This window comes from Thamnophis elegans, chromosome 7 (assembly GCF_009769535.1).
Source record: "Thamnophis elegans isolate rThaEle1 chromosome 7, rThaEle1.pri, whole genome shotgun sequence".
NCBI lineage: Eukaryota > Metazoa > Chordata > Lepidosauria > Squamata > Colubridae > Thamnophis > Thamnophis elegans.
The window spans coordinates 40,122,549-40,149,945 of NC_045547.1; the positions used below are offsets into that span (position 1 = coordinate 40,122,549).

The following is a 27,397-nucleotide window of genomic DNA, read 5'->3' on the forward strand; positions in this document are numbered from 1 at the left end:
TTCCCAAACAACTCAATTTTGGTTTCATCTGTCCACAGTATCCAGGTGTTCTTTTGCAAACTTCAAACGTGCTGCAATATTTTTTTGGGGGGACAGCAATGGCTTCCTCCATGGTGTCCTCCCATGTACTCCATTCTTGTTTAATGTTTTCCTTACTGTAGGTGTGTCAACAAAAATGTTAGCATGTGCCAGAGATTTCTGTAGGTCTTTAGCTCACATGGATTCTTCTTTACCTCATGAAGCATTCTGCGCTGTGCTCTTGCAGTCATTTTTACAGGACAACCACGCCTAGGGAGAGTAGCATTTGTAGACAGTCTGTCTTACCGTGGACACATGCACATCAAGGCTTTTGGAGATACTTTTGTAACCCTTTCCAGCTTCATGCAAGTCAACAATTCTTGATGGTAGGTCTTCTGAGAGGTCTTTTCTGCGAGGCATGGTTCACATCAGACAGTGCTTCTTGAAACCAGTAAACCCAAAACAGGTGTGTGTTTTTAAAGGGCAGGACAACTGTCAGCAACACATCCAATATCATCACACTGATTGGAGTCAAGGTTGGCTCATTCCTGGCTCCAATTAGCTTTTGGAGAAGTCATTAGGCTAGGGGTTCACATACTTTTTCCTCCCTGCACTGTGAATGTTTACATGTTATATTCAATTAAACCATGGCAACATCTAATGTTTGTGTAGTATTATGTTCAGCAGACTGTGTTTTTCTATTGTTGTGACTTAGATGAAGTTCAGAGCACATTTTATAACCAATTCATGCAAAACTCCACATAATCCCAAGGGGTTTACATACTTTTTGTTGCAACTGTATATATACGTTATCATTATCCCTCCTTTATTTGACTATATCCTGCATCATATCATTTTCCCCCTAGTAATCAAGATTTAACTGAATCTAACTTAATTCTTTTTATATTATTATTATTATTATTATTATTATTATTATTAACCTTTATATATAATCCAAAAGGGTTTCTAATCTTCCTTTCATGGGTGCCGTTCAATATGAATATTACTTCAGTTATTACTTATCATAACACTACACATTGTATACATTATTATCATTATCAATTATTTATTTAACTATATCTATTATCACTAAATTTAGCTAAGGTTAGCTAGTTTTAAATTATACTCTTTCATCTATCAACCAGTATCTTTCCAATAACAAAACCGTGTCATATCTTTTGCCATTTGTGGCATCAGTCCTCTAATCATCTCCTTAATCAGCTGTGTATGGACTCTTCTTAGCAACTCTTTGCTTATAAGATCTCATGTAATTTCGATGCCCTTCTTCTGTTTCCTTAACCTGCTTATCTTTGATTGTCGGTGGTGTTATCAAAACTATTGCTAATAAGGTTTCTCTCTTTAAGTTCATAAATTCTTTTATTTTTTCCTCTTCTGTATCTTCCCATCTGGGGTAAGTTTCCCCTCCATTTAATTCCTCTTTCAGTATTCCATTCTTTCCATTTTCAGAGACAAACCAATCACCATAAGTATCAGCAATTTTAATTTCTTTATATTTATTTTCCTCTTTGATTTTTTGGATTTTAATCGCCACTTTTTCCATTTGATGAACATCTTCAACTTCTCTGTCATATTTTACTATTAGATGCACTAAGTAATCCAACTTCTTCTCTATCCTCTCATATGTATTTTATAATTTCTGTATTTCTGAGAATATCTTTTGCAGATTTAAAACGTCTTTCTGGTGTTGAAATTGTTCCATGATTTCCAGCTGACAAACACTGCTACTCTAGCTTAGAAGGTTTTACCAAAATTAAGCATCACAGTAACATTTCACCTTTCTCTGGTTAAGAATCTACTTCAAAGGAACAGTCTGTGTGTTTTCCTTCTTCTTATCACTCTATATAAACAAGCTGTGAGTCCTTGAAGTGCCAAGCCAGGATAATCAGTCAAAGAAGTATTTCGTTTCCAATATACAAACACCTAGCTTCCAAGTAGCAGCATTACAATGTTACCACTTCTTTGTTTCTTTTTGTATCTTTTTGTATTTCAAATTTTAAAAAATGGTCCGATTCTTAAATGAGTTAAAAAAACACCCACAGTAATGAAAGAGGAAAGTTTTAGTCCATAGATTACGGAAAATACTCAAAGAAACAAAAATAGAAGAAGGAAATTTAATTTGTTTTTCTAAAAGATTTGTGGAATTAAATTGAGTTTTTCTAAGTTTGTCTGAAAAAGTGAAAAAGGTTTCTTTCTTGTTCTCAACTTGCTCCACAGGTACAAGTGGAAGATAACAGTGATAGTTCTAAGGCTTTTACAGTAGATGAGTTTTACAGTTCACTAGAGCAAACATCCACAGAAATTCTAGGGACAGCTTTATGTTCAGTCAGCAATAAGAATCCGAACAGCGCAGATTGTCCAGTTTCATTTTCTGTGCTGGAAAGAACTGAAAGGGCTGATAAAAAGCATATACGAAGAGAGGAAAGGGAGATGAAGAAAACAGAAGCTTCTTGTCACGCCCAAATGCCATTGTGCTCTGTACAGAAACAACCTTTGGATTTTCAGGAAGGGCTGCCATCTTCTCTGCTCAGGAAGCCTATATCATCCTATATAGTGCAGGAAATCCTATTAAAAAATGAGGAAGATAATTCTGAAATAAAATTGATGGATTTGAGAACAGATTTGCAAGACACCGGCAAAGACCTGTATTTTTCAGAATCATGGCCAGTAGAGCTCTTGGAAGGAGAATATGGTCAGTCATTGAAGGCATATCAGGTAGATCGAGTTGAAAATCTCATAAGACAGCTGAGGAGTGAAATAATGTTCCTTAGGTCAGAGGTGAGACACCCTCCACATATATTTTTAGATTACTATCTACAGTTACTATTTGTCATAATAATGGCTAGATCATAATATGTATTTGAATGAATTGTCATTGCCTGACTGGTCTTAACTGGACAAATGGGCATTTCCCTATTTTCACAGCAGAATTTTAATGCTGCTGTATAAGAATCTGCTGAAACTAAGAAAGAAAGGGGAATACACAACAATCCATCTATAGATGGGAGAATCTGTGTTAGACTTATCCAGCAAACGTTATCTTAGACTATCGTGTAAATGTTTTGAGAAAAAGAGACTCAAATAGGCCCTGCCTTCATAACCTCATTAATAAAGAAAGGCTAAGGAGTTTCTATCTGGATTTTTAATAGTTTGTAGCCAAATCTCTAATCTTTGTTCTTTGCATGTGCCTTACAATTAAGGAGCTTGACAAATGTTGATCATCTAGAAATTCTTTAGTAATCACTTGATAGTAAACACATGTTAACAAGACATAGGTAATATTAAAGCTTATTGATGTTAAGACATAGATAAATTATGCACTAATTATTACTTATTCTTCAGAATGAGCAGATATTAAGAGACTTGTTCGCCAAGAACACACTGAATAAAAATGCAGAGCTAGAGCTTGAAAGATGCAGGAGCCAGAAATTTGAGGTAGTTCAAGGTTCCAAATATAATATTAAAAAACTTGGTGTTTGTAGCATGATAAGAATTAAATTATTTCATATTTTGTGACTGTAATTACTTCCTGGCCTATAGCATTTGACTATCCATATATTCAAATATACTGTATCATATACATGGTTAAAAATGTATGACATGTAGGTTTTAATTGATTCTTCGAACTCTTAGTTAATGATTTATTAACTAATTCCATTTTTAAAACTGAAATTCTGTTTTTTATGCTCATGTCATTTTTGTTAACAGAATGATTACCTTGCCAAAGAATTAAATGAACGAGAAAAAGATTTGGAACAAAACAGGACTGTAATAATGAAATTGAAATCCAATTGTAAGCTGAATTTTTATTTTTTAAAAATTGCTTTAGTCTAAAGTAGAAAAAGAAAATGGTATTAACATAATAAATGAAAAAATACATATAAAAATGCTCAATTTTCTGAATAATATTGATATTCATTATATCAATAAAGTCACCACAAGCAAAAAGTGAATATTAGCAATCCAGAAGTGTTAATTTATAACCCATTTTCCTTTTTTCAATAATAGTATGCTGGGTTATCCCAAAATGTAAGTTTATTGAATGAATAAGGGTCAGAATTCTATTTCCTTCTCAATGTTTTCAAAATATGTCTTGCAACTTTTAATGTTGAAAGTATAATGGAATTATGACTAAAGAGGAGTCAAGCTTCTGCCTTGATATTAGATGAATATAGCTTTCTAATTCTATCTGAATCTAAATCTTTCTAATTGTAGGTCAGGTTCAATCACTTAAAGTCAATAGATAATTAAACATCAAAATAATTATTGATTGATAAAACTGAAAGCTAGGAAAATTGAAGAGGTAAATTGATAATAAATATCTTATGGGTTTATAGTTCCCATAAGAAATGTAACTATATCTAAACTCTGCAATAATTAGTGGATCAACCAAAATGAAACTTGGTCTCTGTTTTAAATCTTGCAAACCTTTGAATGAACTACTAGAGGATGGCAAGCTCTGCCATGAGGGACTTGTTGCCATGAGGAATATCCACAATACATAACAATAAGTAGTAAACAACCCTAAAATTAAATCACAGATAAAATCAGAAAACAACCAACCAAAATAGAATTAAATTCTGTCATCTGTAAGCCAACTGTGTTTTTAGCAATTTTCTAAAGCCTTATTAAAACTAATCAGATTTCAGGAGGCAGGGAGTTCCATTGCATTTGCATCACCACAGAGAAACATTTGTGAGCCTCCAGACTCTTGTTGCAACAAAATTGCCCTCACAACTGCCAACTATCTGTTGTTTTCTGGATTAAGTGAAGCTTCTCTATTTATTTCAAATCTCAATATCGAATAGTACAACTAAGTGGCGATAAAGAGTCAAGCTGATTTTGCAAGCCTGTCTATTAAAAATACATATGAATGTGAACTTATTCTATTCCATGGTGTCCAGATGTGAGCAATATGCATTGTAATTGTAGTGAAAGAGTTGGTACAAGAAAACAAGCACCTTCAACAAGGCATGAAAGAAATTTTACAAGCAATAAAAGATTTGCAAAAGGATCCAGGTGTGAAAGATGGAGAAAGTGCTCTTATGATTCCTAGTCTGGAGCGGTTAGTAAATGTGAGTCTCTTGTTTTTTTATTATTATTATTTAGCTTAGTCTAATATCTCTCATTCAATGGATTTCATGTTGATGAGTTTTTTAAAAATAGCTCACAAAATAGAAAAATATATCAGTTATGCCTCTAGCTAAATATAGCTGAAAATTTTACAGAATTTGAAACAAACTATAGCAACAATAATCCCTGTGTTTACAACCTCCTGATAGAATTCCTAAGAATGGAATTCTCCTATAATGTCACCTAGAAGGCATATACCATCTTTTTCTGTCTACAATGAATGGTTTGTGATTAGAATCTATCTGGAGGAGCCAAGCATTTTTACCCTTATCAGAAGAGACTTAAATAAGAGATAATAGGCAATTGCTGAGACTGTTGCAGTCCATTCTGCAACATTATATACTGATCATACTTTGCATTGTAATTTACCTATTATAATGGTTTTGGAAGTGAGCTGTGCAGTCTTTCATGAATGTTTCCATAACCCTAATCAGCACTATTAATATCATAGTGCTCTCTACCTCTGTATTCATAGAACTATACAAAATGTTTCATATGCTCTAAAGGCAGAGATGGCTGGAAGGAATCTTACTAAACTGTTTGTAGCTGTTTTGTTAGTGAAAATAAGTACAAAATAATGGCTTGGGGTGAGATAGTGACAAAGACGAATCAAAAAGGCTCACATAAGGGACCAAAATCAATTACCTGCCAGATCCCCATATCTTATCTTGGAGAAAGAAGAAACATCTCTAGTGAATATTTTTCCCTTTTAATTTTCTTGGTAATATTTTGGAAATGGTAATGCCTGGTATTGCAGCTTGCACACAAATTGATTCCTTTTGTTTTCCTCATTCTTTAGAATTTTTTCCAAGAGAATTATAGAATAAAGTTGGTGTCTGATTTCATTTGTGATGTGTTTTTTATTCATTGCAATTCAGTGATATGTTTAATTTCATCATATAAATCATTCTTTATGATTTTAAATTAAGCTGTATTAAGCTATAGAACATCAAATGAACTTATTTTCATCTATAAATCCAGTAAGATCACTTGTTATAGTTACAGATACTAGGAAGCACGGTTCCAAACTTTTGGAGAGCACTATCTTGTGGAGTACTTGGACTACTAATAGAGTTCTGTTATTTGGAAGGAACTGAAAATTTTCCATAATTTAATTGAAAATACTTACTTTTGTGATGAATTAATTGTTGACAGGCAATTGAATTAAAGAATGCAGAAGGAGCTTTTGATGCCAGCTTGCATTTTAAGGCCCAAGTGGACCAACTGACAGGCCGAAATGAAGAATTGCGCAAAGAATTGAGAGAATCTCGGAAAGAAGCAGTAAACTTTTCTAACCAGCTAGCTAAAGCAAGTACAAAAGTATGTAGATTACCTTGGCTTTCAAAATTATCTCTGCTACTACTGGAAAAAAAGTTAAGAGGAGTCCCATTCAGAGCTATTTGTGTTGCAAATTGTTTTTAATGGAATTTCTTGTTTGTCTCTGGACTGGATTAGTGAATTATATCTGTTGTGAGTGACAGAGTGATGTTCCAAGTGCTCTTCTGCTGTACTTGTTTTAAAGCTGTTAAAATATATGAAGCTTTACATACAGTATAGTATGATTTGGTACTATGGACTTCCAGAGAAGGTTTTCTAATTTATAACCGTGGAATTTTCCAGTCATTTTTAGTGAGATGGGCTAGATAAAACTTCAGAGATTTTAGAGATTTTTTTCTTCCCTCCATTGTTATTTTCTAATGTTTATTTTTCAGATTGCAAATCTAGAAAATGAAATTGAGATGCTGAAAAAATCAGAAAGTGGCAACATAATATTTAAATCACCAAGTCTTCCAGAAGGGATGTCTCCTTCTAGTGTGAACATCATTAATTCCCAGAATGAATATTTAATACATCTTTTGCAGGTAAATAACATTAAACTAAATAGTATATGTATTTCTATATGTCCAATCTGTCAGATTTTTTTCCATATACAGAAACAGAACAAAGGTTCAGGGAGAACATGCACATATAGTTTCTTCATTCATGAGTTAAACTTAAGCTGTTCAATTAATATTTTTTCCTAAAAACTAGTTTTTAGGAAGTATGAATGCTTATTATATAAGTATGAATGCTTATTATATATTATACACACATATAATAGCATGCCTACATAAAATGAGCATAGGATTTTTTGTTAACATATGCTTATAGAATTAAATCCATTGCTGTTAAGTATTAATTCACTAACTTCATTAACTTCAAGACGACAGTGTTCCAAGCAGTAACATTGGAATTGAAGTAGAGAGGTATCATATTTTCAATTTATGTGCATTATTAGGAATTTGAAAACAAAGAACTGCTCTTTAAAAAATTAGAAGAGGCAATAGAAGAATATAAGAGAAAATTTGCAGTTATCCGCCATCAACAAGGCTTGTTGTATAAAGAATATCAAAGGTATAGTGATTTTTCCTTCTGATTCTTTTGATTAGAAAGTCAAAATATCTTTGTTAATCGAAGAAATGAGAATTTTATCATAGTTTTTTTGAGCTGCCCTATCACCATAATAAATTCAATTCAGCTTATTAGTAATTTTTACTCCTTTATGGGTTCATATTACCAAATTACAGATTTTTAAATTGATACTCGTGTCAAAAATTAACATTTTCAAATCATGATAATATTAGCTTTTTCTGCCTAAGACTTGAAGTAGTTATTCTGGTTGAATATGAAAGAAGAGGCAAATGAGCAGGACAATAGATATCTTTCTATATTTAGCATCAGATAAAATACCAAATTCTGTCTAGATTAAGTAGTTTCTGAACACATCTGTTACAATTATTACGGTACATAATAAGAATTCCTGTCTCTTCTTTTCAGATCCAAGATCTAACCCTGAACATTAAAAAATTAATTAAACAATGTATTAACATTCCTTAATGAAATAAAACATTGTTTTTCATGTGATTTATGACATTTGGATTTTTTTTGCTAAATTTACACAATCTGTTGAGTTATGGATCTCTAAAATTAGACCATCTGCATTGTATGGTGTTCTGATATTCTAATTTTGATTATTTAGAAAATAACAGTTTAAACTTATTTGGACTAAACATGAGAGGCAAAACAAAACAATTTGTAATACCAAAACATTCAATTAATACTATAATGTTCTTTCTTACAAGTTCTGTTTTGTTAATCAGTTCTTTTTGAGAAATTGTTTACAACTTTTTAATCTAAACTTTCAAACCTAGGCATCCACCTAACTTGTTAAAACTATATTTTACAGGCTGATAAAAAGGAATGGCCTTAAGTATGTATGCATTTATTGAAAACTTCTCTCTTTTTTAGTGAAAGGGAACACTGGAAAGTTGTTAATGAGAAAATACTACAGGAAAAGAAAAGATTGGAGTATCAAAAGGAGGAAGATGATACAAAAATAAAGGAATATACTGTAAGGAGATTATTTTCATTTGAATGTAGTAAATTTTAATTTACATGAAAACAGAAAATGTTCATTAACCATAATCCTAAGAATATCATTTAATATTTTCCCCTACAGTATTAGCAAGTGGTCTTTGATTTGCTAAGGTTTTCACTTTCCCCATATTTATCACTACATACAAAGAGGAATAGGGAGGAAAAGCCGTTTTCCTAGCTGTTAATATACTTATTCTCTGAATAGATTTTTTGGGGGGAAACACTTGGGTCTGCAGAAAGGTGGAGTAGATTAATGATATGAATGAAGCTTTATAATCCAGAATCTGTTAATTATGCATGAGTAAAATGCTTACCAAATGTTGACTACACTGTCTATAATACTGGAAACTTTCCACAGGATTTATTGGATGCGCTTGAAAAGGATACTGATGATACTAAACAACTATTTGCAGATTATAGTAGAAAAATAACTGTTCTGAAAGTAAAAGAAAGATCAATAACAAGACAATACACAACATTACTTGAAATGGAAAGGCATCTTCGCAAAGAAAATGATAAAATGAAGACTGACATGATATCAATGGAAGTGACAGTTCGAGAAAAGATTGGATCTTTGCAAAGATTCAAAGTATGTGTTATTTTATCCAAGTTTGTTCATCATACTGTATCGTTCAGTTGTACATAATTTGATTATGTGTTATCAAGTTCATGAATCCTGTATATTGCTGTAATCTCTCTTATCAGATTCCTGAACTGGTCCCTGAAGTTTTCCATGTAGTTCTGATAGTTATCAATAATAGGGTCATTGTGTTCAATGAAGGGCAGGGCCCTTTGAGATGCTGAGGCTATGAGGAAAGTCTGTACAAAGGAAACTTGCAACCAGTCAGTTGAAAATTCCACTGCCCGAGTGTCCATAACTCATATTGTGCTATGAAAGCTCTCATCTTTTCTGACTTCCAAACTGGAATTTCTAAAGAAGATACTGGATAACCATTTGTCTGAAGTGGTGTAGGGCAGTGGTTCCCAAACTTGGCAACTTTAAGACTTGTGGACTTCAACTCCCAGAATTCTCCAGCCAGCGGAGCAGAAGTCCACAAGTCTTAAAGTTGCCAAGTTTGGGAACCACTGGTGTAGGGTGTAGAGTTTCCTGCCTAAGCAGGGGATTGGACTAGAATATCTCCAAGGTCTCTTCCAACTCTGTTGTTCTGTTCTGCTCTGCTCTGCCGTGCCCTGTCCTATTTATATCCCACCTTTATTATTTTTACAAATAGTTCAGGGTGGTAAATATATCCAGCACACCTTGCTCCTTCTATGTTCCCCACAATAATAACCCTGTAAGGTGAGTTGGACTGAGAGAGTTTCTGGCCCAAAGTCACCCAGCTGGTTTTCATGAAGGTTTGGGCTTAGTCTGCTTGTGGCAACATAGAAACTCTAGGCTGATTCTTCTTTTGACTCCACCCCCAAGCTGTACCACTCCTACAGATATATTTCTAGTAACTCTTGGAATAATAATTTCCTTGGGACCATTGACAACATTTTCCTGAAATCAGTATTTAAGCTTTTATATTCTAAAAAAACATTTCCTCTTTTTCAATTTAGGAAATGGCAACTTTCAAGATAGCAGCATTGCAAAAAGCATTGGATGATAGTGTACCTCTAAATGACCTTGAAATGGCTAATAAACAATATAATGACTTAACTGCTAAATACAGGGATATGCTTCAAAAAGATAACTTGCTTATTCAAAGAACAAACAATATGGAGCACCTAGAGGTGATATTATTTATATTATATTACTTTGAACAAACGCTATTGTTCCCTTCATCCCTTCATTTACTTTTTGAGCTATTAGAAAATTCAATTGGATGCTTCATTATCATCAAAAATTAGAAAGGGAACTTTATGGAGTAGCCCCATGAAACTGCTGTTAAAGTCAAAGTATATTTCATTCAGACCAACTTTTAAAAATCAGTACTGTTATTCCATTCAAATTATATGTACAGTAGAAAAATAATTTACCTTTACATGTTCCTTCATAGCATGAGAACACATCTCTGAAAAATCAGATAGAATCTTTAAATAAGGAATTAGAAATTACAAAAGAGAAACTTCATACAATTGAACAAGCCTGGGAACAAACAGTGAAACTTGGTAAGCACATAGTTATGGTAAAAAAAACCCTTTTTTTCTGTAAAACTAGCAAGTTGACAAGTTTGTATATTTTTTCTTTTTACTTGGGAAGTGATGGAATACCAATTTCACATTCTAAGTTTGGGAAGAGTAAGATTCTTAATTACACCCATGTATTGAGTTGAACAAAGAACATAATATTTAGATATATCTCTGTTTCTTTTCTCGTATTAGAACGTTAACATACGTTAAATCCTTTGTTCTAGTTGGAAAAGTTTTTTTTTCCTGCCTTCAGTGAAAAAGTGAGGTATTTCAGACTCACAAATGGGATTAGATCATCAACAAATTATAAATCTGCTATAATTAAACAATGGTTAGATTTCTGGGTCATATTCCTGCTTTCTTTTATATTAAAATAATAAACATTTTGGAAAATTTAACATATTGTTCCTCTGTAACACTAGTATTATATTTTATTTCTTTTTAAAAGGTATCTAGTGCATCTGAATTACATTTTATTGTACATGATGATGATGATGTTGTTGTTGTTATTAGGAGACAATGCTACAGACAAAGCTACAAAAGCAATAACCAACAGTGAGATTGTTTCTATTTCTAAGAAAATTACTATGCTTGAAATGAAGGAATTAAATGAACGACAGAGAGCGGAGCATTGTCAGAGAATGTATGAACACCTACGAAATACATTAAAACAAGCAGAAGAACGTAACATTGAACTGGAAGCAAAATTTGCTGAGGTGGTTAAACTTTATTTACATAGCTTGCATAAAGTGTTTGATACAATTATAGATTGCTGTTGTATTTGTAATTGTCTGTCATTGAGTTAACGTTGGTTTTTTAAAAAATCATGGTGATAGAGGCTTTTAGGGGCTATTGATTAAAACAGGGAGCATGTACATGCTCAAGATCTATACTCACATCAAAGGTACAATAATATACATATTTATCTCTGAGTAGCTTCCATTGATTCAGCCAGCTGTATTTCAGGTAAATAGGCAAAGGATTGTACTGTAAGTGAGTTTTGGTTTTGGAATCTAAGTGGATCTCATTGCTGCTTCAGGTTTCTGCCGTTCATTCCTGCCTTTTGGATAATGGATTGGATGGAAAGAATTACAAACTTTGTATCAGCAGCTGTGATTGCAATGGCTTATAACTCTTGTAAAACAAACACCAACATCAAACATTATATTTAGTATATTATACATTATTTTTATGATGCTGCTTGCTACATTTGACATAAAAAAATCAAACTCATGCATGTATTTCAAAGAGAAATGTCTTTTGCTGCAATGTTACATCCCACGCTATAACAGTATACAACTATCAGATTAAATACATAAAATACATGTCTTTTCACCTCTTGTCAGAAGCATTAGATTTAGCCTAGGTACTATACACGTTACTAGATCTTTATTTCAGTATTTGTAGAGAGTATTTGATGATTTCATACATAACTCATTAATTAGATAGGCAGTTGTAAAAGAGTATGCTTTGAAATCTGATGTAATTGTATGAAAACACATTACCTAGACTTTTTGGCAAGAATGTCATACACATGCAATAGATATAGAGTGATTGTGTTTTGAAGTGAGTTTCCTTCTAGTTTAGTAAGTCAAAGTTACAGATGCAACTGGAAAACAAAGCTATTTGTTTAAATCCTAAGCCCTAGCCAGATGTCTGCATTTTAAATCTTATTCTTCATGTTTAAGAATATCATAAAAATGTACATGATATAAATTATCCAGCTGTATGTGTAAGCATTGTTACATATTATCTCAGTATAATTCATTTCAATTTGATCTTTCTTAGCTTACAAAAATCAACCTTGAAGCACAGAAGGTAGAACAATCTTTGCGAGATGAACTGTCAAACAGTGTGAGTAAAGGAATAAGTGAGGTGGATAAACGTCGAATAATGGAGCTAGAGAAAAGTGAAACTGAACTCAAGATTGAGATATCAAAGTAAGTATGAAAATTCTATCCCTTTGCTGAAAAAAGAGGAAGTGTATTGATATTTACCCAGCAGTTCATCTTTTTTCTATATATGTATGTTACAAGATCTTTTTAATGGAAAAATATTGTCAGGGATTGTTGGTTTTTTTTGTTAAATTAACTTCCTTTTATTCCAAAATTGTTTTACAAATTTATGAAGCTGGGGATTATTATAAAGGAAGCTTTCATGTGACTTTAGAAAGCATTCTCATTTTATTAAGTTTTCATTTAATATAAAAGAAAATCAGTTACTTCAATTTGAAAGAATCAAACCATTTACATAATACATTCAAGATTGAACTCTTACAACTTTTTCCATTCTTTATGTTACAGTGGAATGAGAGCCATTTGTTTATGAGTAGGTTGATACTGGTATATTGTTATTTTAATAATCCAATTTTAGGCCTGCCTTTCTGATCTTGCCAACTCTTACAGTATCTTTTACTTCTGCTTTAAGGTTAAAGGAGCTTTCTGATATTGCTAAGACACAAGTTACTGCACTAGAGAATCGGCAACAATCCAGAGATAAAGAAGTGGAATCACTCAGAATGCAGATTTTGGACTATCAGGTGTGATTTCTGATACACAGGTAGTTTTTAGTGTTCTTTGTAGTATTATTCTTTTAAACACATTTAATTTATTTTTATTTTATTGGATTTTAGGTACAATCAGATGAAAAAACACTTATTGCAAAATTACATCAGCATATTGTGGCTCTTCAGGTTAGTGAGGCTACAGCTATAACTAAGTTGGCAGCTGCAACATCAAAACTTCAGAACACAGAGATCACTAACATGCGCTTAGAGCAAAAATTGGATGACAAAGAGCAAGCATTATATTATGCAAGACTTGAAGGGAAGAATAGAGTCAAACATTTACGCCAAACCATTCAGTCATTACGGAGGCAATTTAGTGGTGCTTTGCCCCTAGCTCAACAGGAGAAGTTCTCCAAGACTATGATTCAACTGCAGAATGACAAACTTAAAACTATGGAAGATATCCAGCAAGCTCAGCAGGAACGTCGAAATGCAGAGAACAGGGCAGTGGAGTTGGAGATGAAATTAAAAGGAATAGAAGAACTAGTAGCCACTTTAAAAGACGCAAGAGGAGCACAAAAGGTTTGAGACATTCTGTCTTAAATTGAAAGATTTTATATGTAATCCTGAATGTGCCAAATCAGGCTTTGACTATTATTCCCATCACCTTATCTATTTAAGCATCTTTCTAGCCTTCTTAGTGGTGCACAGTGATTTATATTTTTTAAATAAAGTCATCTTGTTAGTTTGGACCAAAATTTAAAGAGATTATTAGATGTGCACTAAACTTTGTATACAGGTGAAACTCGAAAAATTAGAATATCGTACAAAAGTTCATTTATTTCAGTAATGCAACTTAAATAGATGAAGCTAATATATGAGATAGACTCATTACATGCAAAGCAAGATAGTTCAAGCTGTGATTTGTCATAATTATGATGATTATGGCTTACAGCTCATGAAAACCCCAAATCCACAATCTCAGAAAATTAGAATATTACATGCAATCAATAAAAAAGGATTGTACATAGAACAATATCAGACCTCTGAAAAGTATAAGCATGCATATGTACTCAATACTTGGTTTGGGCCCCTTTTGCAGCAATTACTGCCTCAATGTGGCGTGGCATGGAAGCTATCAGCCTGTGGTACTGCTGAGGTGTTATGGAAGACTAGGATGCTTCAATAGCGGCCTTCAGCTCTTCTGTATTGTTCGGTGTCATGTCTCTCATCTTTCTCTTGGCAATGCCTCATAGATTCTCTATGGGGTTCAGGTCAGGCGAGTTTGCTGGCCAATCAAGCACAGTAATCCCACGGTCATTGAACCAGGTTTTGGTGCTTTTGGCAATGTGGGCAGGTGCCAAGTCTTGCTGGAAAATGAAGTCAGCATCCCCATAAAGCTCGTCTGCGGAAGGAAGCATGAAGTGCTACAAAATCTCCTGGTAGATGGCTGCATTGACCCTGGACTTAATGAAGCACAGTGGACCAACACCAGCAGATGACATGGCTCCCCAAATCAACACAGACTATGGAAACCTCACACTGGACCTCAAGCATCTTGCAGTGTGGGCCTCTCCATTCTTCCTCCATACTCTGGGTCCTTGGTTTCCAAATGAGATGCAAAAGTTGCTCTCATCAAAAAAAGAGAACTTTGGACCACTGAGCATCAGACCAGGTCTGTTTTTCTTTAGCCCAGGTAAGACGCTTCTGATGTTGTTTGTTGTTTAGGAGCGGCTTGACAAGAGGAATACAACATTTGAAGCCCATGCCAAGGATCCGTTTGTGTGTGGTGGCTCTTGATGCACTGACTCCAGCCTCAGTCCACTCCTTGTGAAAGTCCCCAACACTTTTGAATGGCCTTTTCCTGACAATCCTCTCCAAGCTGTGGTCATCCCTGCTGCTTGTGCACCTTTTTCTTCCACACTTTTCCCTTCCACATAACTTTCTATTAATGTGATTTGATACAGAACTTTGGGAACATCCAACTTCCTACCTTTTGAGGCTTTCACTCCTTATGGAGGGTGTCAATGATGATTTTCTGCACAACTGTCAGGTCAGCAGTCTTTCCCATGATTGTGATTCCTACTGAACCAGACTGAGAGACCATTTAAAGGCTCAGGAACCCTTTGCAGGTGTTATGGCTTAATTCACTGATTAGAGTGGGACACTTTTGAGCCTAGAATATTGCACCTTTTCACAATATTCTAATTTTCTGAGATTGTGGGTTTGGGGTTTTCATGAGCTGTAAGCCATAATCATCACAATTATGACAAATCACGGCTTGAACTATCTTGCTTTGCATGTAATGAGTCTATCTCATATATTAGTTTCACCTTTTAAGTTGCATTATTGAAATAAATGAACTTTTGCACGATATTCTAATTTTTCGAGTTTCACCTATTTGGTAGATCAAGAATTGCTTGTTTCAAAGCTTTTTATTCCTTTCTAAAAAGCTATAACGTTTGTTCTATTCCTAACTATTATGCTACTTTACTGGAATTAATTGTGTTGTTTAAATTACTGTTGAGATTTGACTTGTTATAAATTATTAGGTAATTGAGTGGCATGTAAAAATTGAAGAACTTCGCCTCCAAGAACTTAAACTAAATCGTGAATTATCCAGGAAAAATGAGGAGATTAAATATTTAAAAAATATCCTCTCTGAATATGAACAGACAATCAATCATTTGGAAGAAGAAATTGTTCAGCAGGGCCAGGTACAGAAAAAATACCACCATCATTTTTTTTCTTCAAAAAATTTATGTACTCTTAAGAATATTACTGTTGTTAATCTTTCATAAAAACATTTTTTTGCATTTAAGTTTATATCAGTGTGCTATAGTGCTGTCATTCCTAGATACCATTCTTCATATAAAATTCTTATCTAATTGTAGTTCCATGAGGAGCGACAGATGGCCTGGGATAAAAGAGAAGTAGAATTAGAACGTCAGCTGGATATATATGACAGTCAGAAACAGGACATATTAAGTACAGCTCAGAAGGTAATTACATTGATTTAAGGCTATATAACAGAGCCATATTTTTTGGTGGAGAGCTGCTCTTTATCTTCCATCTATTTCTCTCTTTTACAGTTTAATGAAGCTGCAGGTACAGTTCCAGATCCTACCTTGTCTCTTCCACATCAACTTGAGCAAGCTCTTAAAACAGTTAGAGAACAAAGTCGAACAATTCTGGAAATGCAAGCCACCTGCAAATCTGTAGAAGAGGTAATAGAACTATTCACCTAATTGAATCCTCTGTTTTTAATGATGTTATCAGACCAGGAGAGGGAGAAAATTATCACAATTCAAGAGACCTTAGGAGAGTTTTTTAGTTACTTTTCACAAATAATTAACAATAATTATCATTTAAATAGTATATAAGCTGGAAACCTAGGAGTGTTAGCTGAGACCAAAATTTCTTAGGTTTACCTAAGTAAAAATGGAAAAATAGAAAATATTGTTAATGAAATGTCAACAAAACAAATATCAATTTAATGTGTGTGATTAGCTTTAACTAGTAGGATGATCAAATTCTGACCATTTAAATCTTAATCTATGGGTTTAAACTATTTTGTGATAGTTTAACTTGTCAACTTACTAGTTGATAAATTAAAGTTCCTTTTTAGCTATGATGACAAAAAAAGAAATGTACTACTATAGGCATTTTAAATGTTGTAACTGGCTCTGACTGTATAGTATCTAAGCTGGGAAAGATAAAACTAAGTGTCCTTAGCAAAAACTTTACCAGCTAGCTCTCCCCAAATTATGTCCTGTAATTATTTTTTAATATTTTCTCTTTCCAGAGCGACTAGCTAGAAAATCCTGAGTTCATTTTTTTGCCGTTGCCTCCACTATCATTATCAACCCACTTTTACTCGCACCACCCCAAATCTTCCTCTCTGATCTTCTAGTATTTTTAATTTGGAGAAAGTTACAAAGCTGTAGGTTTTTTTTTTAATCTGCACATGTTTTATATTTAGGGATGATCATATCACAATAGAAGCATAATTGATTGAAATGTCATATACAATATATGTATTGCTGAAACTGATTCTAATTAATTTTTCAATAATATGGATTTCCTTGGTTTCAGAAGCTAAAAGAAAAAGAAGCCACTTTGTGGAAAGCAGAGCAAAACATCCTGTTACGAGATAAAGTCATAAATGAACTAAGATTGCAATTGCCAGCATCATCCGAGAGAGAGAAATTGGTAGCGCAGCTAGATCAAATTGATGATAATACAAACCCCCATGCTCTGAAAATTGCACACCAGACCATTGCAAATATGCAAGCAAGATTAAATCAGAAAGAAGAAATTCTGAAAAAGTACCAAAATCTTTTGGCCAAAGCACGAGAGGTATTATAATTTAGAACACTTAAATAAAAATGAAGGTGGAATATTTAGGTTTCATAATGGGATTTGTGGTTAGGCTTAGGGAAAAAACTTGTATACCAATACTTTCTGTTACCATCTTCCTATTATTTCAGTTATTTTTCTTGAATATTTTTGTGCATCATTCATGAAAAACTCCTAGATAGGCATACAAAAGAATGAAAGTAACAGGTTAATAGTGATGAAGAAAAAAAAAGATGTAAGTAGGTCACATATTAAAGTTATAAGTAGTCTTATTTTGAAAATGGAAAATGTGGAGAGTTAGTTTGGGTTTCTTTGTATTTCATAATAAATCTGATTTAGTATTTGAATAGATTTGGGAGGAATAAGCCTGCAGGAAAAAATGAGCTTAAATCAATTAATGAATTAATTAATTAACAAATTAACAAATATATGTATATGTGTGTATATTCCCATTATCTGTTTTTATTAATTAGATGAAATAGCGCAAATTATCAATTAAGTATTGTAACAAGAAATATAAATGTATTATTTAGGAACAAGAAGAAATTGCAAAGAAGCATGAAGAGGACCTCAGAGTTCTGCATCAGAAATTAGATGTACATGTTGACAGTTCCTTTAATAAATTCAAGCAAACAGCTTTAGTAAGTATAATATGCTTTATTTGTTTCCAAACTAAATGCTTATAACAGAAAGATAAAATGGAAAAATTGTTATGATTAATTGTGCAGTAAACCAGAGGTTTAGACTGGATTTGCATTTTTGTCGATCTATGGAGCCCTTGCCACTACCTGGGATAAGATGGTATTGTTTTATGGTGTTAAAGATATCGGTGCAGGACATCAGGTACTCAAATGAAACTGCCCTTTGCAATTGACTGATAGTAATTTTATCAATGCCAGTGGTGTTCAAGTGGTGCTCCAAATGTATTGGAATTGCGTCCAAGACACCTATCACTATTGATACTATCTGCTTTTTTTTGTCATACTTGTTCATTGTTATTGTTATTATTATTAGGCTGTTGATGGACCTAACAGTTTGAATGGACACTATTAACTTTTGATTTGGAGCAATTTATGTGAGGAAATACAAAGAAATGGATAATATTTGCTATTTCATTCTGCAGATAAACAATAGCTTGTACATCTAATCCTCCACTAACAACAGTTCACTTAGTGAACAAAGTTACAAAGGCACTGAAAAAAGTTATTATGACCATTTTTCACACTTATGACCATTGCAACATCCACATGGTCACATGTTTTAAATTCAGATGCTTGACAACTGACGTTTATGATAGTAGCAGTCTCCTGGGGTCATGTTGCAACCTTCTGACAAGCAAACTCAATTAGGAAACCAGAGTCACTTAACTGTGTACTAATTTAACAACTACTCACTCAACAAATATGGCAAGAAAAGTCATAAAATGGGGTAAAACTCACTTTACAAATTTCTCACTTAATTTCTCACATAAATATTGGGTCCAATTGCGGTCATAAGTTGTGGACTACCGTGTTTCCCCGAAAATACAACATGTCCTGAAACTAAAGCCTTGCCACATTTTATGGGTGGGCAAAAATATAAGCCCCCCCTGAAAATAAGCCCCTGGACAACCCCCCCCCCTCTGGCCAGGCAGAGCACCGCTCACCGACCTAGTGGTATCCCAAAGGTGCCAAGCCGTGGGAGCCGGAGGGGTGGAAGAAAGGCACTCACGTTGCTTGGCACCTTCGGGATATCACTAGGTTGGGGAGTGGCGTTCTGCCTGGCTGGAGAGTGGAGTTGCCGGGCGGCTGCTCCCTTGCAAACGGGCTCCCGAAGAGCCGGGCACAGCCTCAGGGACGAAGCAGTCATGACGTGACCATGATCACAAGCAGCCACATGGCAAACCCCCTCTCCAGCCGGGCAGAGCACCATTCACTGATGTAGGGAGTATCCCTAAGACGCCAAGCCATGTGGTGCTCTGCCCACCACCCAGCTGCTGCGGCTTGGCACATTCAGGATACCCCCTAGGTCAGTGCATGGAGCACTGCCTGGCTGCAGAGGGGGGTTGCGCGAGCGCCTGCTCCACCCCCAGCTCGCATGCCTCCCAGCCCCACCATGCTCTGGGCTCTTGCAGCTGCTGCCGAGCTCCGAGCAAAATTTCTTCTGCAGCTTCCAAACTCCGGAACTTGGCTTCCAATTCTTCCAGCAGCGGCCGCTCTAGGAGTGTTTTCTATGGTTATGGGCAGGCTGCCAGACAAAGTCTTCTGGCAGCCTGCCCATAACCATAGAGCAACACCAAAACAATAAGCCCGCCCCCTCTAATAAGCCCAAGGCCATATTTTGTGGGTCAAAAAAATATAAGACCCTGTCGTATTTTCGGGGAAACATGGTACCAGTATTTTTCCTTAATGTCTCTTACCTAGCAAAAAGCTTAAAAATACAATTTCTTTGCGTTTTGCGTTTGTTTCTTTAGCATAGGAGTAAAATCTGTGATCTGGGGAAAAATATATCATCCTACTGATGACTACAAGGAGAATATTTAAATCAAATATTGAAATTCTTGTGACTTTGAAAATTCCTAATTTTGACAGATGTATATGTTCTGAATTGAGAATCATACAGGCTAAATTAACCTTTTTTTACAAATGTATTGGCAAGAAACTTTGATTTTTGATGTTAAAGTGTAATAAATGAGTACAGAAAGATTTATTTCAATCTTCGTTGTTCTACAGGAGTTGATTCAAAAGCCTTCTTTAGCTGTTCCGGCAAGTAAACATTTAATTCGGGTGGCAGAACTGGAACAAACTATAGCAGAACAGGACAGCTCCCTTAATTCTCTTCTCAGCAAATTAAAGAAAACATCATCTGATTTGCAGAAGCAAAAGCAGATAACTGCAGTAAAAATCAATGAATTTGATAACATCAGGGCCCAGTAAGTTTAGAATGAAGTTGTGATATTAGAAATTCTTGATCTGTTTTCTTGACTTATAACTGAGTCTTGTGTTGCATAAATAATTAAATTTTGAATTATCACTGTATAAATTTAAAATTAGTTGAACATTATTTTTAGAGCTATTATCATTGTCTCACTACTCACCTTTTAATAACATGACTGAGTTTAGTTACCAGTAAATTAGTTTAGTTTACTAAATTCTGATATAAATTTAGGACAGTGTGAGAAATATTTATGAATAATATTTGAATATTTCTTAGTCTACCTGGCTGTGCTCAGTTTAATAGTGGAATTCAGTTTTATATATTATTTTGTTGCGCTAGGCTTGAGGAGAAGCATCAGTGTAGAGTTAAAAAACTGCAAGATGAAATAGAAGACTTAAGGAGTTTATTGTCAAAAATGGGAAAAGAACTACTGAATATAAAAAGTGAATTGGAGATACAAAGACAAGCAAATAACAGGTCTCCAACAACTACAATGAAGAATCTAGTGGAACGACTAAAGAATCAGCTAGCTTTAAAAGAGAAGCAACAAAAAGTAAGTATGATTATTTCACAATTTTTTGAGACTAGATCTAGGGAGGAGATAGGTGCAATCATTGACAAGCTTCTTGGTGATGTATATTATGCAAAGACAGCCAAAGTCATTTTATAAGCCATATTAAACGCTCCCTATCTGCCAACATTTTTACGGAGCTGGCAGACTTTCAATACTGCGTTTTTTTCTTTTGTTCTCTTACTTAGTTTGCATGGTGCATGATGGTTGCAAAATAGAGATAGTCCTTTCATTTCTTTCTATCCCAAACTGTCCAGTACCTGAGATGCTTTACTGACTGTCTCACACACACACACACAGACAGACACACACACACACACACACCTCAATTTACAATAGTTCATTTAAGTGACCGTTCAAAGTTACAACAGCATTGAAAAAAGTGACTTATGACCGTTTTTCACAGTTATGACCTTTGCAGCAGTCCCATAATCATGTGATCAAAATTCAGATGCATGGCAACTGATTCATATTAATGACCATTGCTATATACCAAGGTCATGTGACCTTCTGTGACCATATGACTAAGGTTTTGCAAACTTCTGACAAGCAAAATCAATGGAGAAGCCAGATTCACTTAACAACTGAGTTACTAACTTATTAACTGCAGTGATTCACTTAACAACTGAAGCAGGAAAGGGCATAATATGGGACAAAACTCAGTTAACGTTTCACTTAACAGCAAATTTTGAGTTCAATTATAGTTGTAAGTTGAGGACACACACACACAGAAAGTTATACATAGACTTATATAAATAATGTTACTTATAAATTAAATAAAATTTTCTGTAGCCTTATTTATTGATTTTTGCAGTTTATTCCAAAAATACCACTCAAAAACCTCAGCCAGAAACTGCAACTTCAGTTCTACAGAAAGTTAAATTCTGGGTTTATTTACATATAAAAATAATGATAGTTATTTTTTTTAATTTACAGAGCTTATTTGTATCTTTTTAATGATATTTTTAGGCTTTGAGCAAGGCACTTCTGGAACTTCGAGCAGAAATGACAGCAGCTGCAGAACAACAGATCATTTCTGTAGCATCACAAAAGGAGGCACATATGAATGTTCAGCAAATTGTTGACAAGCACACAAAGGAATTGAGGGTAAAAAGGAACCAGCATTTTGGTTTGGTTTGGTTTCATACCAAAACAGTGTCTAGCAGCAATTTATCTCACTTTGAAAATTGCATTTTTTTGTCCAAAAAAAGTTCACAATTGGAATGGATGCAAATGCTCTTCATTTAGCAACTACATCAGTTAGCGACCATTCACAAATATGGTAATTAAAAATTTATTTTCTGACCAATGCATACATTTACATCCAAATTTTGTTCATCTGTCAACAATACATGCCAAGGTGAAAACAATATTGGTATACCTATATGAGACCTTTCTCTGAATGACATAGCAGCAACCAGCAATTTTCACAGTGGCTTTCAGTTACATGTTTTAAATTTATTGTTAACTTTTCTGTACTGCCCATCTCCCTCAAAGAGAGACTCTACATGGTATACAATAATTAGCAACTATTTTGCTTTACAACCAAGTCACTGGAACATAACTTTTTCATTAAATGAGGAGTGGATATATTTTCTTTATAAGGTGGGATCTGTCTGTCTGTCTGTCTGTCTGTCTGTCTGTCTGTCTGTCTATCTATCTATCTATCTATCTATCTATCTATCTATCTATCTATCTATCTATCTATATTAAACCAAATAATGGGAAATAGAAATGCTATTCATTTCTCCCTTCTGTCCTGGTGGCCAAGGACGTCAGTCAGTTTTGGACTTTCCAACATCTTTGATATTGGATATTCCAATCTGCTGAGACACAATTGTTCTGTTTTGTTTTGTTTTTTAAATAATTGAGGGAAAGCTAGGAAAATTATTTGTCTCCCAAAAGTATTTCTAGCCAAAAATTACAAACTTAATGGCAGTTATTAATAAAAGGCAATCAATAATAGAAGAGGCAAAATAAAAGAATGGGCAATTATTTGGATAATTTCTGAAACTTTGAATTGCAAAAGCAAGATATGAGTGATTACTATTTATTCAAAAGTTTCAGCTTAAGTTATTAACAGTTATCTGATAGAGTTTTTGAAGGACATCTCGTCAAGTTTTCCAGAGGGCATTCATCTTTCTGGGTTTTAGATGAACAGTATTTATTGTGAAATGGTTATTTGAGGCATATGTATAATTTTCTTTTATCAAAGCATATCTATAACAGATTAAACAGGAAAAACAGTATCAAAAGATTATATGTCAGTATGATATAACAATCACAGGCACACACATTTCTACTATATCAGGACATCTGAAATAACTGCTTAAATAAGTCTACCTGGATTATACAAAAATAGGAAGATGTATGTATGATGCTTTCTATAACAAAAAACACTTTCCCAGAATGGAGCTGGATATAGAATAATAAATTATTTTTATAGTCAGAAAGAAATATAACAGCTGAAATACTACCAGTATTTCTATTAGTTTGCTGCCGCATAGTCAAAAGAATACCATTTCAAGTGCAATACAAGTATTACAAATTGAGATTTCACAAGAAGATATTTATTAACACAATGTATCAGAAAAGAATATGGTTCTGAATATTTTCCTAGAAAAATAATAATAAATTAGAACCTCGTAATATTTTGCAATAATTAATAATATCTAGAGTATTACAATTCTTCCAATGGGCTAGCAGTTCAATTCAATTGCATTACAACTTTAGCCCAAAAAATAAAACAAAATGGGAAAAAAGTAAATTTAAAAAATTCAAATACAGTGGTTCTTAAAAGTTTGTGAACATTTTGAATTTTTCAGTATAATATTTTTAACTGGTTTGTTTAGATGGGGTCTCTTTATTTAGTTTTAGGATTTAGGAAAAAAATCATGTTTTAAATCATATTTACACAGAAATATTGAAAATTCAAAAGGTTTCAAAAACTTTTAAGCACCACTGTAAGAATTCTTCACCTCAGTCACTGATCTTGGATGGCCTACAATATGGGTGTCAAACTCGATCGCGTCACGTGATGTTGTGACGTATTGTGATATTTTTTGCCTTTGCAGAGCCGGGGTGGGTGTGGCCTGTGCATGATGTATCTGGCTCGCAGGGTGCTAGTTTGACACCCCTGGCCTGCAACAATAAAATATAAAGCCATAAGAAAAACATATAACCAAAACAGAAACTCATAAAATCAATATTAGTCCATAAAATATTATTATCAGACACTTGTATATCGTAGCCTTGACTGCCCTCAATGTTGTTCTCTAGGCCTTGTGGCAGATGTTTTTACTGTTTCTTCCTGCTGTAGGAATGGCTGCATTTGATACACAAACAAAATCTGAGCAGAGGCTTTCCTGGCCATGGTGTCCCATTTTCTATTCAAGCAGGAACCATGAAACTAGGAAACCCTCTTAGAGATCCTCCTCTTCTCAGATAAAGCGAATTGTAAAGTCACAGTCAGCAAAAGTAGATAATATTGAGAAAATGGATGCAGTGGTAAAAAACAATTTGTGGCTTTGAATTGGGAGCCATTAAATACAACTGATTTTTCCTGTGTTTTGCAACTAAGATAAGACCCTATCTTCTATTGCCAGAAATTAATGCTTTCAACCTTTTCCCTCCTATGAATTTAATGCTATCATTCATTCTTTGGTTGTCCTAAATAATATTAATATATATTAATTTCTTAGAGTCAGATTGAAGATTTGAATGACCAATTGTTGAAACTTAAAGATGCTCTTAAATTAAGCAAAAATAAAGAGAATTCTCTATTAGATGATATGGATGATTTAAATCAAGAACTTCAGAAAAAAACGAAAGCCTACACTAAAGTTCTAAGGGAGAAAGATGATATGGAAAAAGATAATGAAGAACTGAAAAATCAGAATAAAAGATTAACCAGTTCAATTCAGGTAAATAGTCCTTTTTGTCATAGGACATTTTTTGTTGGTTTGTTGGCTGTTTTATTTTTTTAGCACTGCAATTGATCATCCAGTCATGAAACAAATCACACTGCATTCATGCAGAACTCTGCTTAGAGCACATTTGTTCCATCATCTAGGTTTCTTTTTTAAGCTTGAAGAATTATGTCAGGGTTCCAAGTAATACATCCCATTCAATAAGAACTTCGAGGCAGGCAATTTCCTCGAACGTTTAATTGGGACATATCAAATTGGCATGTTCCTGGTAAAAAAAAACAGCTGTAAGTTCCCATCGGTTTTTCACTCAAAGTAAAACTTTGTCACTTCTCAGAGTCTCCAATCACATGGTTGAATCAGCATACTCTCCAGTTGCTAGGTGACCCCAGTCTCTACCTTTTGAACATCTGCACCATCCTGGATTCCTAGGGGAAAGAATTTTATTTAGGCTACAATACTCTTAACTATCTCGACACCCCACTCCATGGCCCCTTCGCTCCAGGCTGTGTCAGCCCTGAAGCAATGAAAAGAGAAACCTCCCTAGAGAAAATGGCCAAAGTTTGGCCAATTTCAGGGTTGACAAATGCTTTCACATGTTTCTTGCATCTTGTTCTATGTCATTTCAGCAAGTGAAATTCCAGTTACATATATAACAACATTTATAATCACAAACTATTATCTATGCGGTATCCACTTTTTTCAAATGAACCTGTGAAATTGCTAATTTTGAAATACTCATACTTGTCAGTCTTTATGCCATTATAAAGTATTATATTAATATTAATGCCTTTATACTAATGTTGTAGTACTTTGTCACTTGTGATGTACAGGAACTATGATTTAAGCAATTCTTTATTTTTCAGGGCAAGGCTGATGAGCAAAGTCTAATAGATGAACTTCAAAGAAAAATAAAAAGAATGGAAACGGAGCTTGGAAAGAAGAGTGATGAATCAGAAAAAAAGAATCCAAGAGAAGACAGGATGTTGAAAGTATGATATAAAATGTCCTTAGCCAATATGACTTATTTCTGACTTGCTATGCCCCTCCCATATTTTGTAATTATATATGGTATTTTTATTAAATGGTATGTTACATATAGTATTTGTTTATACATGCAAAGGCACATATTTTCAAGAAACATATGCTTCATTAGAGACTGATAAATTGCAAACCTTTAAAGGGGAAGATTGTTCATTTTGTTTTTCTTCACTTTATAGAGCCCAAGGGAAGAATTAATTAAATGGGAGGAATGTAAAAAATGGCAGACCAAAGCTGATGGGATGAGAAACAAGCTGAAAGAAAAAGAAAAGGAGATAGAATCCCTAAGCAAACAGCTTAACACAATGAAGGAACTTTTTTCCAAGTTAGTTTGATTTTTTCCATTTTTTATTACCTATGATATCAAAACTTATTGCTGTTTAAATGTATTTGATAAGAATTGATCTCCTCTGAAAAAATATATTCTGAGCCATAATACGTTTTTCACATTAATAAATGCATTTTACAATCTTACTACTTCATCAGAAATCACCACAAGCAACTACTAAAAGTAATCATTAGCAAAAATGGAAATCAAATATGGTACAGAACATTTATATATATCATTCAACAGTAATATATTAACTTAAATAGCAATATATCTTTTTTAGAAATTGCTTCTAGAGCACACATTTCAAAATGCTTTTGTAAAAGGTGTTTTTCACTGAAAAAAATTGAAAATGAATAAAGCTGCAAGAGGAAGTAAAAGGTTTGTTTTAATGAATATATCGTATTTTTCAGAGTAAAAGACACACCGGAGTATAAGACGCACCAAGATTTTGAAGAGGCAAATTTTTTTAAAAAAAGGTTTTGCACTTTGCAAACCTCCCAAAAACAGTCCATTTTTTGCAAAAACGGGCCTGGTTTTTTTTTTAAAGGGCATGAATAGCCCTTAGGAGGCTTGTAGAGTGTTCATGGAGAGCGGCGGGGGGGGGGGAATAACGAGCAAAATAAAGGCCCGTTTTTGTCAAAAAAAGGACATTAGGAAGCTTATAGAGCAGCGATAGCGAACCTTTTTTGGCTCGCGTGCCATAAGTGGGGGGGGGGGGCGTAGGAGGCGCATGCGTGGGCGTTCTGCATCCATAATACAATGCGCGACCCCCCAGTGCGCATAGGCACATGACAGACATGACCCCCCATTTTTTGCATGCTTTTTGTGCCCTCCCCAGGCTCCAGAGGCTTTATAGAAACCCGGAAGGGCGAAAACAGCCTCCCCCCCCCAAGGCCCTCTGGAGGCTTCAGGGACCTTCAGGGGTGGGGTGACTTCTGGTTTGCTCGTAGGGTTATTTTTAGTCCTCCAGAGCCTTCAGGGAAGCCTGAAGGTCCCTGAAGAGAGGACTTAAACTGACCCTATGAGCA

General features: G+C 34.3%; 1 protein-coding gene across 4 annotated transcripts in view; it reads left to right on the top strand.

Moving 5' to 3' along the window:
* Positions 1-27,397, top strand: part of CEP290 (centrosomal protein 290) — a 68,181-nt gene that overhangs the window by 23,508 nt on the left and 17,276 nt on the right. For all 4 annotated transcript variants that reach the window (XM_032220590.1, XM_032220593.1, XM_032220592.1 and 1 more), the window contains 24 exons: positions 3,745-3,829; positions 4,969-5,111; positions 6,325-6,489; positions 6,882-7,031; positions 7,448-7,563; positions 8,458-8,560; positions 8,945-9,175; positions 10,147-10,320; positions 10,587-10,698; positions 11,233-11,435; positions 12,508-12,659; positions 13,147-13,258; positions 13,352-13,807; positions 15,778-15,942; positions 16,120-16,227; positions 16,318-16,452; positions 17,321-17,584; positions 18,118-18,225; positions 20,296-20,495; positions 20,840-21,053; positions 22,041-22,178; positions 24,773-24,994; positions 25,864-25,989; positions 26,218-26,363. In XM_032220590.1, coding sequence (XP_032076481.1) covers positions 3,745-3,829; positions 4,969-5,111; positions 6,325-6,489; positions 6,882-7,031; positions 7,448-7,563; positions 8,458-8,560; positions 8,945-9,175; positions 10,147-10,320; positions 10,587-10,698; positions 11,233-11,435; positions 12,508-12,659; positions 13,147-13,258; positions 13,352-13,807; positions 15,778-15,942; positions 16,120-16,227; positions 16,318-16,452; positions 17,321-17,584; positions 18,118-18,225; positions 20,296-20,495; positions 20,840-21,053; positions 22,041-22,178; positions 24,773-24,994; positions 25,864-25,989; positions 26,218-26,363 — 4,028 coding nt within the window. The remainder of the gene's footprint in view (positions 1-3,744; positions 3,830-4,968; positions 5,112-6,324; positions 6,490-6,881; positions 7,032-7,447; positions 7,564-8,457; positions 8,561-8,944; positions 9,176-10,146; positions 10,321-10,586; positions 10,699-11,232; positions 11,436-12,507; positions 12,660-13,146; positions 13,259-13,351; positions 13,808-15,777; positions 15,943-16,119; positions 16,228-16,317; positions 16,453-17,320; positions 17,585-18,117; positions 18,226-20,295; positions 20,496-20,839; positions 21,054-22,040; positions 22,179-24,772; positions 24,995-25,863; positions 25,990-26,217; positions 26,364-27,397) is intronic.